Source organism: Gigantopelta aegis, chromosome 10 (assembly GCF_016097555.1).
Source record: "Gigantopelta aegis isolate Gae_Host chromosome 10, Gae_host_genome, whole genome shotgun sequence".
Taxonomy (NCBI): Eukaryota; Metazoa; Mollusca; class Gastropoda; order Neomphalida; family Peltospiridae; genus Gigantopelta; species Gigantopelta aegis.
Genome location: NC_054708.1, coordinates 11,045,732 through 11,070,978, shown reverse-complemented (window position 1 = coordinate 11,070,978; position 25,247 = coordinate 11,045,732). Strand labels below are relative to the sequence as shown.

General features: G+C 38.3%; 1 protein-coding gene across 13 annotated transcripts in view; it reads left to right on the top strand.

Moving 5' to 3' along the window:
• Positions 1-25,247, top strand: part of LOC121383195 (alpha-adducin-like) — a 67,535-nt gene that overhangs the window by 27,652 nt on the left and 14,636 nt on the right. For all 13 annotated transcript variants that reach the window (XM_041513064.1, XM_041513063.1, XM_041513061.1 and 10 more), the window contains 10 exons: positions 9,396-9,647; positions 15,523-15,671; positions 16,236-16,466; positions 16,967-17,110; positions 18,158-18,256; positions 20,592-20,759; positions 21,401-21,543; positions 22,193-22,322; positions 24,068-24,184; positions 24,939-25,034. In XM_041513064.1, the coding sequence (XP_041368998.1) occupies positions 9,396-9,647; positions 15,523-15,671; positions 16,236-16,466; positions 16,967-17,110; positions 18,158-18,256; positions 20,592-20,759; positions 21,401-21,543; positions 22,193-22,322; positions 24,068-24,184; positions 24,939-25,034 (1,529 nt within the window). The remainder of the gene's footprint in view (positions 1-9,395; positions 9,648-15,522; positions 15,672-16,235; positions 16,467-16,966; positions 17,111-18,157; positions 18,257-20,591; positions 20,760-21,400; positions 21,544-22,192; positions 22,323-24,067; positions 24,185-24,938; positions 25,035-25,247) is intronic.

Genomic DNA, 25,247 nt, shown 5'->3' with positions numbered 1-25,247 from the left:
AGCAGCCCATGTGGCAACAGTTCATTTTATTTCCCCCACTTGACCATGTGCCTCAGTTACCTCTTGTCTGATACCATATGGCCGATGATTAAACAATTTGCCAGGTTGTTGTTAAACAAATATTCCTTTCCTTTATGTATTGTTTGGAGGCTTTGTGTATGGGTATTTCCTCCTTCATGCCCCACAGCCTCTGACCACTTGTACAAGATAGAATCAGTTACTCACAAAATGTCAGAAGTCATTTGTCTGTTCCTTCCATTAAGTTATTTGGATATGATCTGGAGTACAAGTGGCTATTTGTACTGCTGGCTAAAAAGATATCACAGGTTTCCTGAGGACATCAGATCAACAGCAGCTGTATGATGTGTAATCAGGGATTCGGAAAATGCCATCCATAAAGTAACACAATAAAACTTGTATTAGTAAAAGATAACATGTTCCACTAAAGGTGGTGGTTATGATTCAAAGTAGGCTGACTGTGTATTCAAACGAGGATTCTTTGTTAACAAAAGACCCTCGTAAGAAATGATATTACTTTGTAAATGTATTCTGTTAAATATAGCCAGAATGGCAGATAAAGTGGCTGATGAATTGTCCCAGTTGTTTGCTCATTTGAACAAGCCTGATTACTTTCCTTTTGAAAAATCCCCTTTAAATTCAGAATGTCAGTGTTATTATTTTTAATACGAAAACTAAAAAATCTATCATTGTTTATTAAACCGGACTACACAATCATTTTGCACTTTTTCTATTGTAGCATCCATCTATTACAAAATAGTAAGATATATTCACAGATTTAAAAACTACTACTTTGAAATGTAATTTCGACATTTATTCATCAGACTTTAAAAAAAAAAAGAAAAAAAAGACTACAAGAAATAAACTAGTAAAATGATACATGGTCAGCCTTGCATTGTTTAAGCAAATTCTACACATTTATCATGAGAAAAGCAACATTCTCAATGGCAGATGCCGATTTATGTTAACTACAGCCAGAATTATTCCTTGGATAAAGGTCAGAAATAACGATGTCATCTGCATAATGTCGTATATGTGTTAATCATTTGTGTTTGAATTCTTCCGGTTACTGGATAGTAAGTGCCCATTGCCTAATGTGTTAAACTTTCAAGTGTAAATTATAATAAGATACCATTAACTGTATGACACATTTCAATGTCTAGTCCTGCATCAGTGTATGGGTTTTCTGTCATGTGTTTATTATATATGATGACATATATTAATTATACAGAACTACATTGATTTTCCCCATGTTGTTTATTGCATGAGTTTATAGTGCGCAAGGATGTAATACCACAAGACTGAGTAGCCACCTTTGTATATTATAAAATTTTAACAAAGTTTGATTAAATAACACAACTTACTTCTAAAACTAATTCCTGCATATGTCCTTGCAAAATTAGTTACATTTTGAGGAATTGACAGAACGCTGCGCATCCTGGCTAAGGACATGACATCTTTCGAGTGGACACGTTTACAAGTCCTAACCTAGAGTTAAAAAAGTACAAGAAGTGACATCTCCCTTCCCAGAAGATAGGGGTGAAGAGTGATAAAAATAGGCGAAATGGCCATTTATCAGTATGTTTTGTAGGAAAGGCTCCAAATTAGATGTTCAGTTCAAATACTACAGTACTACTAATAGATTTTAAGCAAAACAATTAAATAATTTCATTAAAATGCAATAGTATTAAATAAATGATAACTAATATGTCATTGAAAGTAAAAATAAATATTTTCTGGCATTACTGGCAGAGAACTACACAGCAACCAATGTGACGTGTTGATGTAGTCAGAATTAAAGGTGTTATGTGAGCTGTTGAACTATACAACTGTCAGTGTCTTCACATCTGTTGTGTGATTTTGTTTTTGAAATCAGTTTACATCCAAAATATTATGGTTACTTCAACTTCTCCTTCCTTCCTGGAACTTATTTTTGTGCTTGTATCCAATTAAGATTCAAGCATACTGTCCTGGGCACACACCTCAGCTATCTGGGCTGTCTGTGCAGGACAGTGGGTTGTTAGTGGTTAGTGAGAGAGAAGAGGTGTAGTGGTCTTACACCTACCCATTGAGTCGTTAAAACTCACTATGGGTGGGAGCCGGTACCAGACTGCGAACCCTGTATCTACCAGCCTTATATTTGATGGCTTAACCATGACACCACCAAGGCCGGTTTTGACTTCTCATTATCGCTAATGACTTCGAGACTGGAGCCAATTTTTGGCGGAAAAAAACAATCCTCCATGGAAGACAAATTCTTATCTTTGAGTCATGAATAATAATAATAATAGTGAGAATTGTAAACTTAATAAATGTGTGTTCTAACACGGTAACCCATAAGAAGGAAATGTTTTATTTAATGACGCACTAAACACATTTTATTTACGGCTATATGGCGTCGGACTTATGGTTGAGGACCACACAGATATTGAGAGAGGAAACCCACTTCATGGGCTAGTCTTTTCGATTAGCAGCAAGGAATTTTTATATGCATCATGCCACAGACAGGATAGTACATACCACAGGCCTTTGTTACACCAGTTGTGGAGCACTGGCTAGAACGAGAAATACAGTAACCCATAGATTATGAGGCCTGCATTTCGTGGTGACCTGTACACGGGTTACAAGACACACTGCTGATTAAGATGCCTGTGCTATACATACCATTCAATTCTATCATATCATACAGGACATTTGTGGTCTGAACTCCTTCTAGTGTTTGACCTTTATGTATACTACAATGTGCATGTACATATGTGTAACTGTTAAAAAATTGACTGAAGCTATATATAACAGTTGTAAGTTATATTGATCAATGTTTGTAAAACGCCCATGTAGCATAGGACAGAATGTGGATACGAGAGAGATCAATGACAGAACCAAATTACTCTTGCGCTATCTTTGTTCCCTGTTTACCGAAAAGATAGTCTCTGACTTAGTGGCTCCTTGTGTCATGTTCGCATTGATTGATCTGTTTGTGCACTCAGCATTATTCAAATACGTTGATTAACTGTATTTTTATCGCAATTACTTGTAGCTGGTATGGTACAAAAATTAGCATCCTCGTTTGCAATTAAGGTTTGAGCTGCTCTGGGCGTATCATGAATGCCATGAAAATTAAAAGAAAGTATGATGTACGTGTAGCTGAATTATGAGTTATGGCAGTTAAAGATTACAGCTAGTATAGTTTGGTACCACACGTTTTCCTGACGGTACCTGTACATGCAGTCTATTTAAGTCAGCATAAAGGCAGTGGCCAGATAAGCACCAATTTGTATTATCTTGCTGCTAATCAAGAGTAACCTATGTGGTGATGCTTCATGGTGGGTCATCTTTCTAATACAGGGGTGGGACATAACTCAGTTATAAAGTGCACGCCTCATGTTTGGTGGGTCTAGAATCAATCCTCGTCATTCCAACCAGTGCACCATCACTAATATATCAAAGGCCATGGTAAGTGCTACCCTGTCAAGTGGGATTGTGCATATAAAAGATCCCTTGCTACTAATGGAAACATGTAGCATGTTTCCTCTCTAAGACTTAACGTAAAAATTACCGAATGTTTGACATACAGTAGCCGATGATTAATAAATCAATGTGCTCTAGTGGTGTTGTTAAACAAAACAAACTTTTTTTTTTACTTCAGTGATGTCATACCCAATCACAGTTTGTCATGTCATATATATATTAGACATGCCAAAAAGTAATTGCTGATTAAACAATGTGTTGAGGTTTTGGTTAATAACAAACATTCCTTTCCTTTCCTTCCCTGTCAGCAGCAGGCAGTTGTTTTGTGTTGTTTAGGTACACATGTGGCCTCAGATTACAGTTGTCTTCCCATTTGGTTGTCCAAAATCCGGAAGTTTGACCGCGCAAGTAGTCTGCTGTTTGACTGTGATTATTTCATGGCAGACAGCTATGAAGTGGCAACTGTTTGACTGAAGTGACAGGGGATAGCATGTAGTTTGTAAACATGTGTAACTTGTTGACATTGAAGACTTGTTTGTGGTAATTCCGGCCCATGCAAAAGTAGTGCTTTTTGTGTAAAATGGGTGTACTCCGGCCTGGTTTAGAGGGTGTGTCTGTTTAAACCAATATGCTGGGAGAAAGAGCTGGACAACAGGGGTTGTCCTTTTCAGGGTGTGTGTCCCCCATGCAGGCAAAGGTACATACAAAACTTCACGGGCCTGCTGATATTAATAAAAATGTTATAGCCACTAAGGCTATATAGAAACATATAGCGAAATTAATTGTGGTCTGAGGCCATGTACCTATCACACTGTCATCTGTCATCAAGCCTTTTTGACACTCATGTTCATACACATAGTACCACATGTTTAATTGTTGACATGACTTTGAGAGATTAGCTTGACATTTTATTTTCACAGCAGCCAACTTAAAAGCATTTGGGTTTTAGTGCTATTTTACATGCCACTAAGAATGCCTTTTATAACTAGACTTCCGTTTGAGGAGCTCCCTTGTGTAGGGAGATGTCTTCTGTATGCACACTGGACAATGGAAATGGCCACTTGCAGTTGTGAGTTGAGTTTGTGAACAGGGCGACATGTTTAATGTGTGTGACCTACCATTCACTGTATTGTTGTTCAGTTTCACTAATGGTGACTGCATGGTACTTAATCTCACAGATACATGCACCTACCATGCATTTAAAAAAAACGCACGCATGCACACACACACACACCAACCCCCCCCCCACTCCAAACACAACACAAAAACCCCCCCCCCCCAAAAAAACAAAAAACAAAAACACCCACAAAAACACCCACACAAAAAAGACATACAAACAAAAAAACAAACCCCAAACAAGCAATTTCATGTAGATTAACCATGAGTTTTACCTCATGAATATATACATATATATATATATATATATATATATATATATATATATATATATATATATATACACACACATATTTTATTTTATATATTTGATAGGCAAGATATTCCAAGAAATGGGGGGGGGGGGGTGTGTTTAAAAAAAATAAAAATTATATATTCTTTAAAACTTGTTTAGCATTTAGTATTTCTGAACATTTATTTATGTCAAGATTCAATTTCTGCCCGGTTAAATTGTATTAATAGTAAATGGCTGTAAAGTTTGAGCTGCATTAAACTACAATTCAGGCAAAGAACTGCACACTGAGTGAAATTCATTTATTTATAGCTACCTAAACCACTGGTATGCATGGAGATTGACCTATCACACAAGGCACCATATAAACATAAATAAATAAATACAAAATTAAATAATACAATTTTTTTGTCTGAAAGTAATGGTTGAATTATACAATGTATGGTCATGAACATGAGAATTCGTTTCATGTTAAAACCTCTGTAAATCATTACTGAAAACTTCTGTTGCATATTTACATTTAAAACCAACAGTAGTAGCATGTGTACTTGTAGACCTAATAAATAACATTTCTGTTTGCAGCTCATTTAGCAGACGTTTTCAGGAATTATTAATGATAAAACCTGAATTTTACAACTAGTCTGTAATTTTAGACAAATGAAGGTTGAAAGGTTGGTCAGCACCAACAATGCTGGTCATCTATTGAGAATTGAGATATGTTTGAGCCAGTGAATAATGCCATGCCATGTTGTGTTGACCTTCTGTATGGTAATCGGGTGAAGTAGAACCTTGAAGAGACGTGTTTGAAACCTCTTGAATTAATCAGGGTTTATTATGTTTGAGGACAGGAAGCTGTCTAAAGTAGATGGCTAGGTTTGCCCAGTTCAACACTGGGCTTTTCTCAGGGATAGTCTAAGCTGAGCTTTCAAAACTACTTAGTAGTATTCAGTTTTTAGTTAGAGAAAATAAGTGCAGTAGCTGCTGGTTGCCAATTATGAACCTCTTTTGTGAGAGAGAGAGAGAGAGAGAGAGACGGAGACAAAGACAGTCAGAGACCTTACCATGAACACAGATTGAGGGAAGTGATTAATTGCTCCCCTTAACTGGCTAGGTTGTGTGTGCCTACATGTGTGTGAGAGATTTATATATATATACTGAACCAAAAAAAGAAACTTCCGATTTGTACATATAGTATTTGTTGTGTTAAAGAATTCATTGTATAATGAAATTATAGGTAGTACTAAACGAAATAACTTCCGGCTGGGTCAAAGTTCGAGGTGCACCCAACTTTTGATAGAGAAGTGAACACCACAAGTCCTGTGATTGGTTATAAATGTGAGTGTGTTGGTTGTAAAAAATAATAGTTTCATCTGGGTAAAAAAAATATGCAATTTTATTTCATCTAGTACCAATGTGTCAGGTAGCCTTGTACTTGAAACATGTATGGGGTACCTGTAAAAAAAAGTACTCTAATTTTGTGCGGAACTAGGGTAGTCATAGATGCTACCCGTTATCTCAGAAACGAGCAGCTTGACCCCCAATTTTTTCTGATTCACTTTTAAGTGTGAGGGGTGGTAGTATTTATATCTGTGGCGTTTATGTCGGTTGATACGTTGCAGGTAGGAGTTTTAGCCACATATGTTACTATTGTCGTCTATGGGATTTGATTTGGTAGTATACACCCTATATAGGTAGTATTAGCATTGAGCTGTATTATCAGGATTCATGAATTTTATCGATTATTTTTGCACTGTTAATCGTCGACAACGTGAAATTCAATTTGCACGTGCATGCATGGTTCGACATGTCCCGTGTAGTATTCAGTCAATTTGTTTTACTTGTCTTACTGACATTGTTGTCAAGTGAACGAAAACACTTCAAAATTTGTAAAAAAAAAGAACGTTTTTCACATTGTAGCATTTTTAGTATGCCAAGAATACCCAATAATTTACACGAACGGGCGATTGGCATGTTTGATGCTGGCATGTCGACAGAAGACGTTGCAAGGCATGTTGGGAGTTCTAGTCGAGCGATATGAAATCTTCGCGTAAGATTTCGAACGACAGGAAGCACCAACGACTTGCCACGTCGTGGACGTCCACGTGTTACAACGCGTGGTCAAGACCGCTATATCATGAACACACATTTGCGCAATCGATTCCAAACTGCCACTGCTACTGCTGCTAACACACCTAGGCTTCATAATAACCGAATCAGTGGGCAAACTGTTCGTAATCATCTGCGGGAGAACGGTTTACATGCACAACGTCCTTACGTCGGATGCATTTTAACGCAACGTCGTCGTCTTAATTGGGCACGTGTACACACTTGTTGGATACGGCGACGCTGGAATACCGTTCTTTTTTCGGATGAATCCAGATTTTCTTTACAACGTGGTGATGGCAGCGTCTACCGTAGGAGAAATGAACGCTATGCCCATGGTTATCATTCACCACTAGTCGTCATTGATGGCAATTTAAATGCTCAACGTTACCGCGATGACATTCTCGCTCATCACGTCATTCCTCTGTTCCATAAGAAAGCCAACATCTCGATTTTCCAGCATGATAATGCCACCTCTCATACAGCTAGAGACACTGTACATTTTCTTAGGACAAATAACATTGATTTCATTGATGACTGGCCCGCTAAAAGTCCTGATCTCAACCCCATCGAGCATGACTGGGATAGTCTGGACAGACGATTGAGTCGTCGTCCCAACCCAACCGCTAACGTCAACGAACTTCGTCAAGCGCTCATTCAGGAATGGAACAATATTCCACAGGCAGAAGTCAACACTTTAGTCAATTCTATGTGCCTGCGATGCACTGCAGTGGTCAATTCAAGAGGTGGTCATACCCGTTATTAAGTGGGTTTTTTTTTTTTTTTTTTAACCCCTACCACTCTTTGTCAAAATTTCTCCCAGTTTCTGTTAACCTATGGCCATGATTTTTGCACCAAACGATGCATCATGGAACACTCTTTAAACGCATATATAACAATTATTCCCCCGGTTTGTTTTCATCAAGTTATGTTCAAGCAAAGTTAGCGGAAGTTTCTTATTTTGTTCAGTATATATATATATATATGTACATATATATATACATATATATATATATATATATATATATATATATATATATATATATATATATATATATATATATATATATATATATATATATATATATATATATATATATATATATATACACACACACACACACACACACACACACACACACACACACACACACACACACACACACACACACACACACACACACTGAGATTGATATTGTGAGTTGCTTGGGGAGGGGGTTGTTTTTTGTTGCTTATATTCATTTAGGCTTTTCTGGACATATAGTTCATCTGTCTAGGTGGTCTGCCTCCAAGACCGCACAAAATACCTGTAGTTAACTCTTGGTTAGTAGGATTCTCAGTTTCAGACCAAAACAACAAGAAGTGAACTGTTGACAACAGCAGTCAAGCAGATGTACAAGTGTGAGAGAAAGTAGAATTTTGATCTAAGCCAACTAATACTATATACTGTCTGTGGTGTTAAAATTAGAATGCCATACATGTTTAAATAATATACAATGTTATAATCTGAAATATTTTCTTAGTCATGTCAAACAAGTAAATTTTACAATTTTAGACACCATAGATGTACTTCAAAATTTCTGTTTGAAAGTGTTGTTATATACAAAACACTGTTATTTGGAGTCTTTTTAACAAACAAAAAGCAAATCACAACTGAATTGCTTATTTTTAAAATCAATATTAATTTGGGAAACAGAAGGAAAATATGTGGTGCACTTTGAAAAAACCAAGCAAACTGAACTGAAAATTCCTTTTTTGAAAACCCCTTGATTTGTTTTCTTCTTTTAGCATTTGCCTGGTTGAACTCGTGCAATTCTGTTTTAGCCCCGTGTTTGAAATCCCCTTGATTTAATCGTGACATGTCCACTGTATTTTCAGACGTACAAAACCCCAAGTACTACCGACAGATGACTTGAACCCCTGCAATTCTCTTTTAGCCCATATTTAATCATAAAATGTCTGCTGTATTTTCAGACCCGATAACCCTGAGTACAGATATGTTGACCCCCTGCAATTCTGTGTTGGCCTATATTTGTAAACCACTTGATTTACTCATGAACCTGTCCCCTGTATTTTCAGACCGAGACAGCCTCAAATACTAGCAACAGATGTTTGTTTTAGTCCATGTTTGAAATCCCCCTCGATTTAATCATGACCCATCTTGTATTTTCAGACCTAGACAACCCCAAATACCCCTGCAATTCTGTTTGAAAAGCCATTGATTTAATTTTGACTCCTCCCCTATATTTTTAGACCCAGACAACCCTGAATACCAGCAACAGATATCTTGACCCCTAGCAATTCTATTTTAGCCTGTGTTTGAAAACCACCTAGATTTAATCCTGAAATGTTCGAAAAAGCCCTTGATTTAATGACCCGTCTTCCTGTGTATTTTCAGACCCGGACGACCCTGAGTACCAGCGCCAGATGCGGCGCCCCCCAGATGTGAAGGAGGACCTGAACCAAATGGAGAACCGGAGCCGTGTGTCGCTCGTGTTGAACAGTGAGGCGTTCCGCGAGGAGCTCGAGCAGATCGTCGAGGAGCAGCTCAAGTCCGGCTCACACCCTGCCAGTCTGATCGCCCTGCAGCAGATCTCCGACCTGCTCCTGCCCCACACCAGGGTCAGCATGGGTTCCATCGGACACGGTTGTACGTACTCATTATAACATAGTTTTAGTACTACGGTCAAAGGACCTGCTCCTGCCCCACACCAGGGTCAGCATGGGATCCATCGGACACGGTTGTACGTGCTCATTATAACATAGTTTTAGTACTACGGTCGAGGGACCTGCTCCTGCCCCACACCAGGGTCAGCATGGGATCCATCGGACACGGTTGTACGTGCTCATTATAACATAGTTTTAGTACTACGGTCGAGGGACCTGCTCCTGCCCCACACCAGGGTCAGCATGGAACCTTCGGACACGGTTGTACGTACTCGTTATAACATAGTTTTAGTACTACGGTCGAGGGACCTGCTCCTGCCCTACACCAGGGTCAGCATGGGATCCATCGGACACAGTTGTACGTACTCATTATAACATAGTTTTAGTACTACGGTCGAGGGACCTGCTCCTGCCCCACACCAGGGTCAGTTGTACGTACTCATTATAACATAGTTTTATTACTACGGTCAAAGGACCTGCTCCTGCCCCACACCAGGGTCAGCATGGGATCCATCGGACACGGTTGTACGTGCTCGTTATAACATAGTTTTAGTACTACGGTCCAGGGACCTGCTCCTGCCCCACACCAGGGTCAGCATGGGATCCATCGGACACGGTTGTACGTACTCGTTATAACATAGTTTTAGTACTACGGTCAAGGGACCTGCTCATGCCCCACACCAGGGTCAGCATGGGATCCATCGGACAAGGTTGTACGTGCTCCTTATAACATAGTTTTAGTACTACGGTCAAAGGACCTGCTCCTGCCCCAACACCAGTGTCAGCATGGGATCCATCGAACACGGTTGTACGTGCTCATTATAACATAGTTTTAGTACTACGGTCGAGGGACCTGCTCCTGCCCCACACCAGGGTCAGCATGGGATCCATCGGACACGGTTGTACGTACTCGTTATAACATAGTTTTAGTACTACGGTCAAGGGACCTGCTCATGCCCCACACCAGGGTCAGCATGGGATCCATCGGACAAGGTTGTACGTGCTCCTTATAACATAGTTTTAGTACTACGGTCAAAGGACCTGCTCCTGCCCCAACACCAGTGTCAGCATGGGATCCATCGAACACGGTTGTACGTGCTCATTATAACATAGTTTTAGTACTACGGTCGAGGGACCTGCTCCTGCCCCACACCAGGGTCAGCATGGGATCCATCGGACACGGTTGTACGTACTCATTATAACATAGTTTTAGTACTACGGTCAAAGGACCTGCTCCTGCCCCACACCAGGGTCAGCATGGGATCCATCGGACACGGTTGTACGTACTCGTTATAACATAGTTTTAGTACTACGGTCGAGGGACCTGCTCCTGCCCCACACCAGGGTCAGCATGGGATCCATCGGACACGGTTGTACGTACTCATTATAACATAGTTTTAGTACTACGGTCAAGGGACCTGCTCATGCCCCACACCAGGGTCAGCATGGGATCCATCGGACAAGGTTGTACGTGCTCCTTATAACATAGTTTTAGTACTACGGTCAAAGGACCTGCTCCTGCCCCAACACCAGTGTCAGCATGGGATCCATCGAACACGGTTGTACGTGCTCATTATAACATAGTTTTAGTACTACGGTCGAGGGACCTGCTCCTGCCCCACACCAGGGTCAGCATGGGATCCATCGGACACGGTTGTACGTACTCATTATAACATAGTTTTAGTACTACGGTCAAAGGACCTGCTCCTACCCCACACCAGGGTCAGCATGGGATCCATCGGACACGGTTGTACGTACTCGTTATAACATAGTTTTAGTACTACGGTCGAGGGACCTGCTCCTGCCCCACACCAGGGTCAGCATGGGATCCATCGGACACAGTTGTACGTACTCATTATAACATAGTTTTAGTACTACGGTCAAGGGACCTGCTCCTGCCCCACACCAGGGTCAGCATGGGATCCATCGGACACGGTTGGCCTTCCAGACTTCCTATATTTCCTATATTTTTTTATAGGATCCTATAAAACTCCTATATTGAGATTCATTTCCTATATTTCCTATATTTGACTCAATTGCTTTGCCAAAATGCCGATGAATAAAATATGTTACTGAGTTATATTCACAGGGAAAGGCAGCCAGCCTGTCAGAAATTCAGAAGATGCTTTGAATGTGGGAGATCTGTATCAAGTGCCAATCAAGATCCTGCTCACCTGATGAGGTGAGGAGGATTTATGACTGTTACAAGATGCACCAACTTTCAAAGTATCCTGGATATCAGCATGGACTGCTGGCAAGCCTTGGTATATATTTGTTGAGGTAGTAGATGTTATCTTGTGTACATACGCAAGGTAATAGAACATACCATTAGTAATGTAAATGTCTTTAGAAATCCGTGTAAAATGCCTATAATCATGATAATCTGTCCAAATTTTCCTATATTTTGGTATGCAGATTCCTATATTTTAATATGTACAAGTGGTTGGGAGGCCTGAACAGGGCAAAAGAAATATGGTCTGCTGTGAAAAAAAATATGGCCTGCTAGAAATAAGACAGCATGTGGTGAAGGAAGGGTTTGGGATAGTGGGTGGAAATTTGGACCACAATTTTTTTTTTTATAGAGCCTGATGGAATTGAAATATAACAGAATCACCAACTAAATAGCAGATGACATACTCCTACCTATATTTGTCTCTTGAATAAAAAACCTGCCATTTTTTGTTAGTTTTAACAGGTGAATTTCTGTTTCATCAGCTAGGTCTAAATTGTTTTTACTGATTTTTGCTTTTTAAAGGCTGCTATTTCGAGCACTTGTATTCTTATACAATAAGACCAGGTCAAAGCAGGGACCTAATATTTATCCGATTTAGACAGGACACTTGAGAACATTTGGGACCATAAAACGTGGTTGGTTTTGTCAGGATTCTGGTTTATTCAGGATCTGTTTTAAGACAACTTTCACTGTATCTTGAAAATGAGAAATACAAAGTATGTCTTTGTCTAGTGAGTAAGATATAAATTTTGTTTGAATTGCACATATCCATGCTCTGCTTGTCCAGCCCAGCCATTAATAATAGAAATATGGTACTGCGACCTGTATACACATTATAACATAGACCTGTTCTGTTACTGGTAATTACATGCTGGTGTATACAGCCATTATTCTCACCACAAGTTGATTATCTGGTCCCTCGATTTAATCAATATTCATAATGTGAACTGTTACTATTATTAGGAATTGGTTTGATAGTTTCTTGGAAGTTGTCTAGTGTACACGTTCATGCATCCACATAGTTGTGTGCATGATTGTCAATCGCCACCCTACTCCATCCCAATGATCGTTTGTGGGGCTATTAGGAGTTTCAGTGTAATTTTCATGTTAGGCCAACCTGAGTGGTTGAGTACCTGGCTGAAAATAATTGATGGTGGTTTTGAGTGTAGGTGTTTTTTTCAGGGTTTTTTTCTTTTCTTTCATTCTTCTTTTTTTTTGATTGATGAGGGTGTTGTTTTGTAAATATCGTCTGTACTGAAACATGGAATGTCAGTTTGAAAATGGAAACTCTTGAAAATTTTACTTCATTTGAAAGTGGAATTGTTGAAGACAAAGCTCAGCTATAATGCTAGTGTCAGACTGTCAGCTGTCACAACAAAGTTAGCCAACGACAGTTGCATTGTAATTTCCCCAAATCCTGACTTATGGCAGGTGTGCTCAGTGTAACAACTAATGGGATATACAACGAGAATCAAGTTGTAAGATCACTCAGACTAGCAACTGCACAGTCATGGAAGTTGTGACAGCAGAAAGTTGGCCAACTCTGTGCTGGCAGTTGGTAGTCTGACACTAGCATAAGAAGCCTTGAAAACCAAATAATTGTGAAAGTGCCTTTAAAAAACAATGTTTACCTTTGTACAGGTAATTTGATATGAGATATTGTTGAAATATTTATTGACATTTAAAATGTACTTGAATTGCTATTTGACATACTGATGTTTTAAGTATAACTACAAAATGTAAGTCTAGAAATGACCTGGTCTAAAGTATGTTAATTTCTTTTTAGTTGATCTCAGGTAACTTGATATACAGTGTTTATTTGAGTTATTTATGTGGCAGTACTCATTGAGGCAAACCGGCCTCGGTGGCGTCGTGGTAGGCCATCGGTCTACAGGCTGGTAGGTACTGGGTTTGGATCCCAGTCGAGGCATAGGATTTTTAATCCAGATACCGACTCCAAATCCTGAGTGAGTGCTCCGCAAGGCTCAATGGGTAGGTGTAAACCACTTGCACCGACCAGTGATCCATAACTGGTTCAACAAAGGCCATGGTTTGTGCTATCCTGCCTGTGGGAAGTGCAAATAAAAGATCCCTTGCTGCTAATCGGAATAGTAGCCCATGTATTGGCGACAGCGGGTTTCCTCTCAAAATCTGTGTGGTCCTTAACCATATGTCTGACGCCATATAACCGTAAACAAAATGTGTTGAGTGCATCGTTAAATAAAATATTTCTTTCTTTCTTTCTTTCATTGAGGCAATTGGCTTTTAAGTGACGTTAAATGCGATCCCATGTCATGTTCTCCGTGGGTGCTGTAACTGTAGCTGTGTGGACGTTGCTTTGTTGTTGGGTTTTCTGTATTGTGTCATACAGTTTGTGCGGCGAAATGCACCATCGATGAATGATGGTTCCCAGCCTTTGTGTGCAAATGTGCATCCACAATACATTTAGTGCTTGGTAGGATTGCATTATAATAATAGGTTATTGCTACGTTTACTTTGAATTACAAAGAAATCTCATTAAGGTTACTAAGGCATATTGCAGTTGTTATTGTAAGGTTATTTTATAACCAGACCTACAGGTACTCATAATAAAACACCTGTAGAGCTTGTATTATGTTTATATAAAACATTTTGCCTCACATATATGGGTAATCAGGGTTTAAGCTGTTCACAAAATAACCAAATGCAAATTAAAGTTGAATTATTAATTGTATTTCATCATTGTCAAAAAGCTCATTTGAAGATGGTGTGCTGTTTGTAGATTTACATGTACTGTTATTTAGACTATTTACATTGTCTGTGTGTGTACTTTCACACATTCACAGTTAATTTGGACCACCATGGAAGATTTTGTCCTGGGCATTTTAGCTAGTCAAACCACCTTACCTTTTTTCTTATCTTTTGCGATTATTGTGTCAGCTGAGGTTTCCCGATTAGATCCTTGCTAACAGAATAATTAGAGAAGTCTGGTTAATTGCATTGAAGTGTTTGGAACCCTTCTGTATGAGATACTGGTGCATTAAAATGAATACATATGGGTCAGATTTTAAATGTCCATCATTTTAGTAGTCCAGTAGCAGTGCCTATCCATCAGGATAGATCTATAGGTTTTGTCCTTGTCTGTCCATCCATCCATCCATCCATCCATCCATCCATCCAACTGTCTGCCCCACAAATGGGTTTTCAGACTTTTCTCAATGCCTCAAGATACTGAACTGAAATTATGTATACAGCTTTATTAGAGTTACAGATCAAGGTTTAACTCTCATGAGGATTGGTCCATTTTTGACAGTTATGGCCCTTGAACTCGGAAGATGTGGAAATTTGTACATTTGTTGGGCACAGAAGGGGACATATATTGCTTTAGCAGTAGTCTCAGAATACTTGGTATATTTACAGGGAACATTGTGTTCAGTATCATGTCAGGATAAGCAGTAGCAAGTTTCACTGCTTATCAAAGATCGTTGCACAATTTTAAAACATTAAACAGTAGTTGCTAATCCATTTTCAATTACTCAGATATGTCGGTAATAAAATTTTTGAATTCCCTGATTTGGTGTGGCTAATAAAGTTTGAAATTTGAAATATATGTATATGTACATGTGCTGCATTCTTGTGTTGACAGCTTCTCCAGTCATTCCAATAAACGACATCCGTGGGGTGGAGTCTCTAAATTACAACAAGGCCGAGAAGAACCTTCGGTGCAAGCTGGCTTCGCTATACCGGCTTATTGACATCTTCGGATGGACACACAGCATCTACAACCACATCAGTGTAAGTACCATATAGAAAAACCTGTATTGTATGAGTAGGAGTAGGAGTTGACTTTCATGTATCAAAATCCTAATTAAAATTATGTATTTTTTTTATATCACTTCAATCTTATATGAGGTAGAAAATGCAATATTAGAGAAAATAATCAAATGACATCTATAGATTTATTAAATGTAATTATTTCTTTCCTGCTTTTTAATTTTTTTATTCTTTTTGATTCTTTTTGCTCCAATATTTCATACACGGTTGTATCAAAGGTTGTGTCATCCAAGTCACTCTGCATTTTTGCCTCCCACCCCCTCTATGTTCCAGTCTTTCTCTCTCTTTCTGTCTGTCCGTGTGTATCTCTTTCTCTCTCTCTCTCTCTCTCTCTCTCTCTCTCTCTCTCTCTCTCTCTCTCTCTCTCTCTCTCTCTCTCTCTCTCTCTCTCTCTCTCTCTCTCTCTCTCTCTCTCTCCTCTCTCCTCTCACACACATACACACACACACACACACACACACACACACACACACACACACATCCTCATTCTTTTTACTATTATTATTAGTACTAATTGTGTTACAGGTCCGTGTCAGTCAGGATAGTGAGCACTTTCTGTTGAACCCTTTTGGTCTGCTGTATTCCGAAGTGACTGCGTCGTCTCTCGTCAACGTGGACATGCGCGGCGAGATTGTCGACCCGGGCTCCACGACGTTTGGTATTAACAAGGCTGGATTCACGTTACACTCGGCAATCCACCAGGCTCGACCAGATATCAAATGTGTCATCCACTTACACACACCTGCAGCTATAGCAGTGAGTTTTCTCTCTCTTTATTAGTCCCCTCTCTGTCCGATTGTTTGTCTGTCCCACACATATATATATATATATATATATATATATTTATTTTTTCTCACACTGTCTCGATATATTGAGCTGAAAGTTATGGTATAGCTTTATTATGTATTGTTACAGATAATGTTTGACTTTTATTGTGATTTACCCATTTTTTTGTTATAGTCCTTGAACTTAGGAAAGATGGTGAATAGCTTTATCAAGTTCTGTTACAAATGAAGTTTAACTTTCATGGCAGTTTACCTATTTGTTTAGTTATGGCCCTTGAACTTAGGAGATATATGAAAAAATACCCAATTCTGGACTTTTTATTGCAATGCCTGAAGATATGGAGATGAGATTTTGTTATTTAGCTTTATCATGCACTGTTACAGATCAAGTTATGACCCTTGAATTTAGGAGATAGGAAAAACATTTGGCCTCTAACAACAGTACTCTCAGAATGCTTGTTTGTGTTGTAGGTTTCTACGATGAAATGTGGATTATTGCCTTTGTCGCAAGAATCTCTGATTTGTGGAGATGTCAGTTACCATGACTACAATGGCATTCTTGTAGACCAAGATGAGAGAGACAAGCTTGGTCGCAGTCTCGGACCGTTCAATAAGGTACGTAATTCAGTACGGTTAACACTTAATAACAGCAAAGTAAAGTAAATATATTGTCAAAACTCCTTGAAAATGGACACCAATTTGGGTTATCTACAAACCTGACTACAGATGTTGAACCTATCTTAGCATTATAATATTATAAGAACGTCGTAGAGGCTATGACATAACTACAGCACATGCCATAGTGACATCATAGCCAATGATAGTTTTAGCACCAAGATAGCTTTGAAAAACTGGGCCCTTAACACATCTGGATAAATTTATATTGACTGAAATGAGAGAATGTGACGTTATACCCTATTAGGATTCTAAAAATAGACTAGAGCTTATCTCGATAATTGTTATTTCTTAGAGGTATGTGCATTTTTAGAATGATAAAAAATGCATTTCCTATTATTACAAATACTATGATGCCCAGAAATACTTAGGATGTATGGAAATGGATAATTCAAACAATAAAAGCAAATGATTCTAATTCCAGTTATCAAATACAGCTCTACTAGTAAAAAATACATTGTATTGTTTAAAAATTAGGATGTGTCATTTAAATGGATGTTAAAGAACTGAATGAAATAGCTTGAGATAAACATAATAGTTGTTACTGAAGATTATGCCATGAGACCATTTCTCAACCTCGAGATATCCTGGTTTGAGGAAATAACAAGAGGTTGCCATACCGGTGTTTGACTTTGTAATTACAATTTATTAAGATAAACATACATTTATATATTTTTAGATAAACATACATTTATATATTTTTAATCAGAGAAGCTAAGTTCTTGGTGATCAACTACACATGAAACCATGGATTTGACATGTAAATGATGTATGCATCTTGTATATTTTTATGCTAATACATTTGTAAAAGAAATAATAGACAGTTTTGATACTGATATTGAGCAAACTGTTAGATATTTTATTACATCTTGAATCATGTAATACATTTCTGCTGTAACCTAAATAACAAAAGAACAGCGGTTTGAGAGTTTTTTGTGATAAGTGCAGTGCCCTTTGAGTAATGGTTATTGTTGATTGTTTTTCTAGGTGATGCTGCTACGAAATCACGGAGTTGTTGCGTGTGGAGAGCGGATAGAGGAGGCGTTCCACTATGCATTTAACGTAATGAACGCTTGTGAAGCACAGGTAATTACTTCAGTATTATATCACGAGTTCTTTTTTAACCTTTCTCATTAAATGTGTGAGAAATAATGTTCCCTCTGTTAAAATTCTTCGTGATAAAATGTAGGAACTAACAATGTGTTTTAAACTTGAAGTAAAAATAGATATGTATAATTTTAGATGTGATAGACACAGAAAGTAATTCAACAGATTTAATCAGTTTAAGCTTCTCAGTGGATATGAAAAATAAATAATAAAAAAATTAGAAAGGAAAATTTCTGATGATTGTCAATGCAAGGGAGATAATTATTGAAATAAGATCTTAAGATTGAAATAAAAGTTGGTGGGAGTGTTAATTGATGTGATTGAGGGTTGTGTCAAGAATGAAAACAAATTGAAGATTGAACAAAGTAAAACTCCACAACCAAGTGTAAAATATCACTCACTAAACTGTCATATACGAACTGAAGATGACTGCCAAAAATATACTCACGGCCAAAAGAAACTTCACAAATGAAAACAAAATTTTGTCTCTGGAAACATCCATATATCCTAACGTAACCAATTGCATAAATAATCACCCAAACGTAAGCAACTTTCTACAGTATATTTGAAAAATAACGTTGCATGCGTTTCATGCTGAGCCAAAAAAAATATCGAAATCACGTTTTCCAGGACCTGCGAAATTCACCCGTGCAAGTAATGGTATTAAAATGAGCCAGGATACTGGTAGGGTATGCATTTGATAGAAAACCACCAAAAGAATGCCATGACTTACTGCAGAACAACGCGAGCGAGCCATAGGCATGATACAAATGGGTGCATCTAACGCTCATGTCGCAACGATGTTTGGATGTTCTAGAGTTGCTGTTGGTAACCTGATAACCCGATACCAACAGACAGGTCGGACATCGGACAGGCCAAGAATGGGTAGACCACGTGTCACAACTCAACGGGATGACCCATACCTACGAACATTACACCTACATAATCTTTTTCTGACAGTGACTTCATCAGCGGCAACAGCATTCGGCCACTGTGAGTAGACACACCGTGTCAAGAAGATTACATGCTGCTGGTATCAGAGCGCCTACAGACCCTACCATGGGACCACATTGACAGACCAACACCGTCGGCTTGGACTCCGATGGGCCAGGCATGTGAGTCGTTGGCTGATTCGTGATTGGCAAAGGGTTCTTGTTTCCGATGAGAGTAGGTTCTGTCTGTTCCGTGGGGATGGGACAGTAAGAGTGTATCAGCGTAGAGGAGAACGTACAGCCCGTTGTTGAGTTAACGAAGTCGAACCTTTCGGATGTGGTAGTGTGATGGTGTGGGGAGGCATCTGTGGCGATCAGACCACTGAACGTGTCATCAATGATGGCCATCTGGACGCTCAACGTTACAGGGATGAAGTGCTAAGACCAGTTGTTATGCCATTCCTACAGCAACAGCCTCAAGGGATCATGTTCAAGCAGGATAATGCAAGACCTCAAGTTTTTGTTCAGGACTTCCTCTATCAGAACAACGTTAACGTCTTGTCATGGCCTGCACGCTCTCCAGACATGTCACCTATAGAACATCTTTGGGACTACCTTGATCGCCACATTCGACAGAGACAACAGCCCCCACTCAACAGACAACAACTGCAACAATCCTTAGTTTAGGAATGGCGACGCATCCCGAATGATGTAATCAGAAGGCTGACTACATCTATGCGAAGACGTGTGCATGCATGTATCCGAGCTCACAGGGGTCACGCACGTTATTAGAGACATTATCGAGTGAAATACCTCATTTTGCTCTACTTCATTGGGTGACATTTCAGTGTAAATTTGTTTTTTAGCCCCACGTGTAACTTTAACATTATGACATAATTAATACCTGCAGTCACGTTGTTTTTGTTGATGATTTACATTTAGTATTGAACTATTAAATAATATCACAAATAATGTTATACTTATTATTTGCCGTTTCCACACAAATTCAAATATAATACTTGTAAAGTTTCTTTTGGCCGTGAGTATATTTCAGGATGAATTCGCTGAAAAGTTTATTCTTAGATAAGTGTATTTTCGGAACTTTTACACTCTCTCTCCCTCCCTTCCCTCCCTCCTCCCCCCCCCCCCTTTTTTTTTTTTTATAACAAATATAAGTTCTACAGAAGTACCAGATAATCACATATATCGTAATATACAGGCTTTCATATTTTCTCCTTTTTGGGGGGTAAAAATTATGTGATGTAGATATTTTGGCATTGTATCTCTACATCTTATGCTTCCAGACAAAAATCTAAGATTTCATGAAAACACAGAATCCTGTTAAATTAACATCGTGATATATAATGTGTGTATTATTTCAGATCAAAGTTATCTCTGCTGGAATCGACAACTTGATCCTTGTTGATGATGAAACAAGGAAAAAGACATTTGTAACTGCCAGTCAGGGTGGAGGGGGCGTGTCTGCCAACAAGAAATGGAGGCCGGGTGAACTTGAATTTGAGGCTCTCATGAGACAGCTGGATAATGCGGTATGTCGAGTTTTTGATCCACTCAAATTGAATAATTAAATTGACAGACCCCAGTTTTTAAACACTACTGTATATTTTTGACAGAACGTTAGATCCACTGTTGATAATTGAAATCCGACATTACTTACATTTTATTGTTAAGATTATCCATTTCTGTACATGTGAGTGTAATACTGTGAAGTGTTTTTTCCATAATTCTTAACACATACATACTTCTGAGAAGTAATGGTTATGGAGACGAGCTTTAGTGAATTTTTAGAGGGTATTTTCCCATTTCAACATGACAGACTTTTGTTTCATTTTATTGTAACAGGTTTGTAGATTAACTAAACTTATTGTCCATTTTCACTGGATGAAACTGTGGACTACTACTTTAATAATAGTAACTAAATAAAAAATTTAATTGATATATAACTATAAAACATGTACAATTTTACTTTTATGCACTATTGACAGATGTATCGGTAAGGAATCTTAAAAATATAATTTTATTAATTTTCATGCACTGTTACAAAATGTATCTGATTGAAACATATATTGCTTTAAAAAAAAGAGAAGGATAGCCAGTGGTCTGACCCGGGACAGAATTGATTTATCTGAAAGGTGTGTTGAATGTACAGTTTCATTAATTTTGATTTCAGGGTTTTCGCACTGGACACGTCTATAAAAATCCCATTATAAAGCAGGAAAAGAAAGACAGGTGTAACAGTTCGGTGGAAGTGCCCCCAGCCTCTAGTTCATTTACTTATGTCTTTGACGGAGACTACGAACACTCCAAATATGCGTAAGTAGTGCATGATATTCTAAGCATAATGTTTGTTCACAAGTGCTACCATGTGCTTTAACTTGATTATTCTACATAATATATTCCAAACATTATTATTTTTTTATTATTCACAAAAAAAGGAGAAAAATAGAATAATTTTGTTAGTTTATTCTAATCAAGTCAAAACAGTTTTTATGAGCCAGTTTCGTGACACCAAACTAGGAGGTAGGAGCGACATGTAGGGCTTAATTTACAAAAGCTGTTTTTGTCTTACACACGTGTAACTATATACATTTACAATGTTGAAACACATGCATTTATTAAAATCAGGCTTCATAAATTTGGCCCATTGTGTCACAGAAGGTTCATTTAAAATAACAGCATCCCACTATTTATTATAAGCATTAATACTGTTTGTTTACATAAGCTTAAAATTTTTTGTAAAATGGAATAATTAGATTTCATTAATTGCATCATTATCAAACTTGTAAGCAACTGCCAAGATTTGAAATATTTCAAAAGACATATATTTTAGAAAAAAATTACGGCAGATAGGCAGACACTTTACTTTGGTTACAGAACTAAAAAATTTTATATACTTTTTGTAATATATATATATATATGTAAGATGCTGGTGGTGTGTTTTCTATTGTTTTGTCGTTTTCAGGTCACCATTAAAATCAGCACTGGAGAGACAGAAGCAGGCTTACAAAGCTGGCTGGCTGACGTCTCCAAACACCTATAAGAAACAAGAGATAGATGAAATAGGAACTCCAACCCCTAAGAAAATAACCAAGGTATGGATGGATGTCTGGTTGGACAAACTAATCAGCATCATGATTTGCATAAAATTGTTTTCACAAAGCCGACTAGAATTGATCTTCAATTGTTTTGACACTCATGTTCGTGTAAAAATGTTTGTAATTCAGGGCTAGCAGAAAGGTTTGCCAAGTTGTCTGTCAAACTTCACAAATTTATTTTCTAACAAAAAATTAATTATTTCATGAAATTATTTCGCCAAATTAAAATAAAATTAAATGTTTTTGAAATTCACAATTATTGAATTTCGCAAGTGCCAGAGCTAGCCGTGTAATTTAACTGAAGGAAGGAAGGAAATGTTTTATTTAATGACACACTCAACATATTTATTTACGGTTATATGGCATAGGACATATGGTTAAGGACCACTCAGATATTGAGAGAGGTAACCCGTTGTCGCCACTTAATTGACTACTCTTTTCGATTAGTAGCAAAGGATCTTTTATGTGCACCATCCCATAGACAGGATAGCACATACCACGACCTTTGATATACCAGTCGTAGTGCACTGGCTGGAACAAAAAATAGCCCAATGGGCTCACCGACTGGGTGTAATTTAACTGAAATAAAGAAAGAAATGTTTTATTTAACGACGCACTCAACACATTTTATTTACGGTTATATGGCGTCAGACATATGGTGAAGGACCACACAGATTTTGAGAGGAAACCAGCTGTCGCCACTACATGGGCTACTCTTTCCGATTAGCAGCAAGGGATCTTTTATTTGCACTTCCCACAGGCAGGATAGCACAAACCATGGCCTTTGTTGAACCGGTTGTGGATCACTGGTCGGTGTAAGTGGTCTACACCTACCCATTGAGTCTTGCGGAGCACTCACTCAGGGTTTGGAGTCGGTATCTGAATTAAAAATCCCATGTCTCGACTGGGATCCGAACCCAGTACACCTACCAGCCTGTAGACCGATGGCCTAACCACGACGCCACTGAGGCCGGTAAATGATTTAACTGAAGTACAATTATTATACTGTAGCAGGATATAAACTGAACCCTTACCCCAGCTCCTTCATGTTAAAGGGGTGGGACATAGTCTAGTGGTGAAGTACTCATCTCATACACGGTCTAGAATTGATCTGTGCCATTGGGCTATTTCTCGTTCCAGCACTTGCTCCACAACTGGTGTACATAACAAAGGCTCTGGTATGTACTATCCTGTCTATAAAAGTTCCCTTGCTGCTTGCTGCTAATCAAAAAGCAGCCTTACCTCCCATATAATACACAAATTGCAAACAAGTCTCCCTGCCCTGCCACGATCTGAACAGATCAGGCCCTTTTAAGGGCCACTACTGGGACAATTAGGGAGACAAACAACAACAGGCATCAATAGGCTAGGTTCTAATAATAAGCTACTTTAGGCATATAAAATTCAAAATTATACGTAGCTCCCTTTTATTTTTTGGCAGACCGTTAAAAAAAAAAGAGCCCAAATTCCTTCATTAAAACTGTGCAACCTTTCTTTTTGGCGTAATCCTGTGAGACTTTCAAAATTCCATAGCACCAAAACTACCCCTCACCGCTACGGACCCTTGTCAGGCTGCTGGTGCACAGCGTTCTGCCAGTTGTGTTTTGTTTGTATAGAAGTTGGAAGATGACTAGAGATTTCGACATCAAGAGATGCTATTGGGACTTAGTTTATGATACATATGATGATAATGATGAACTTTTAAATGAGATCTATATTATTAGAATGTATTTTCTTTGCAGTGGGTTCCTGAAGATGAACAACCCGGTCACACTAGCACTCCTATCAAGTTAGAAAGTCCAAATGTCTTTGCCCCACAGGGCGAGAATCCGAAAGAGTTCAGAGACACACAAAAGAGAGTACGTATTTTTGTCACATGTTATAGTGTCCACCTGCTCTAGGCATATTGTTAAAACTGATTGTATCAGTATTAAGGTACGCATTTTCATGCATATTTTTGTGTCACCTTTACGATGTAAAAAGGCCAGATGTAGGTATTGACATATAATTATGTATCCTATGACAGCGGAGGGTGGCATCGACTTTTGCGTTAAAGTGTAACATTAAAGTTTCGTGTTTACATCAGTTTTCTCACAAACTTCAAGTCCTAGATGATTGAAAGTTGGATGTTCATCACAGTTCAAGGAAAAAGTTAGTGGTATGTCAGACATTTAATTTCGTGAAATTCTTTTAGTTTTTAAATTTTAATTGATAAATGGCGTTTATTTTGACAGTCAGCCAGTTTGTTAATTGGTTGTAATTTCCTCCACTATGTAGAGCACTGCAGAAATGACAAGGCTAGTTAGTGTGAACGACAACAACAACAACTCATGGACAGTTCGTTTCACTTGTTCAGAATGCAGTTTTAAGTATATTTTGTCTTCTTAGAACATCATCACATTTTGTTGACAGAAAATGGTACTTTCATACTAACAAATATTGGCTTGTTTTATTTTTTGTCTTTTTGTTTTGTAATTTATTCTTGGTGGTTTTATTGGTAAAAGGGAAAATTGCACCTATATAATCAAGTAATTATTTCACTTGTGATTGATTCCTGTATTTGACTTTGAAAACTGAACCCTGCTTGATGATCGTGGTCTCCACATTTTTCAGATAAAGAAAGATTACTATGAGGACAAGGTCACTGCTGGTCCACAGTCCAAAGTTCTTGAAGGTCTTTCCTGGGATGAAGCTCAACAACAAATGAAGGTGAACACCTAACTTACATTTATAACACTGGTATACCAAAGGCCGTGGTATGTGCTAACCTGTCTGGGATAGTGCATATAACAGATCCCTTGCTACTCTTGGAGAAAACATAGCATTTTTCCTCTTTAAGACTATTTGTCAAAAATACCAAATGTTTGACATCCAATAGCCGATGATTAATAAATCAATGTGCTCTAGTGGTGTCATTAAACA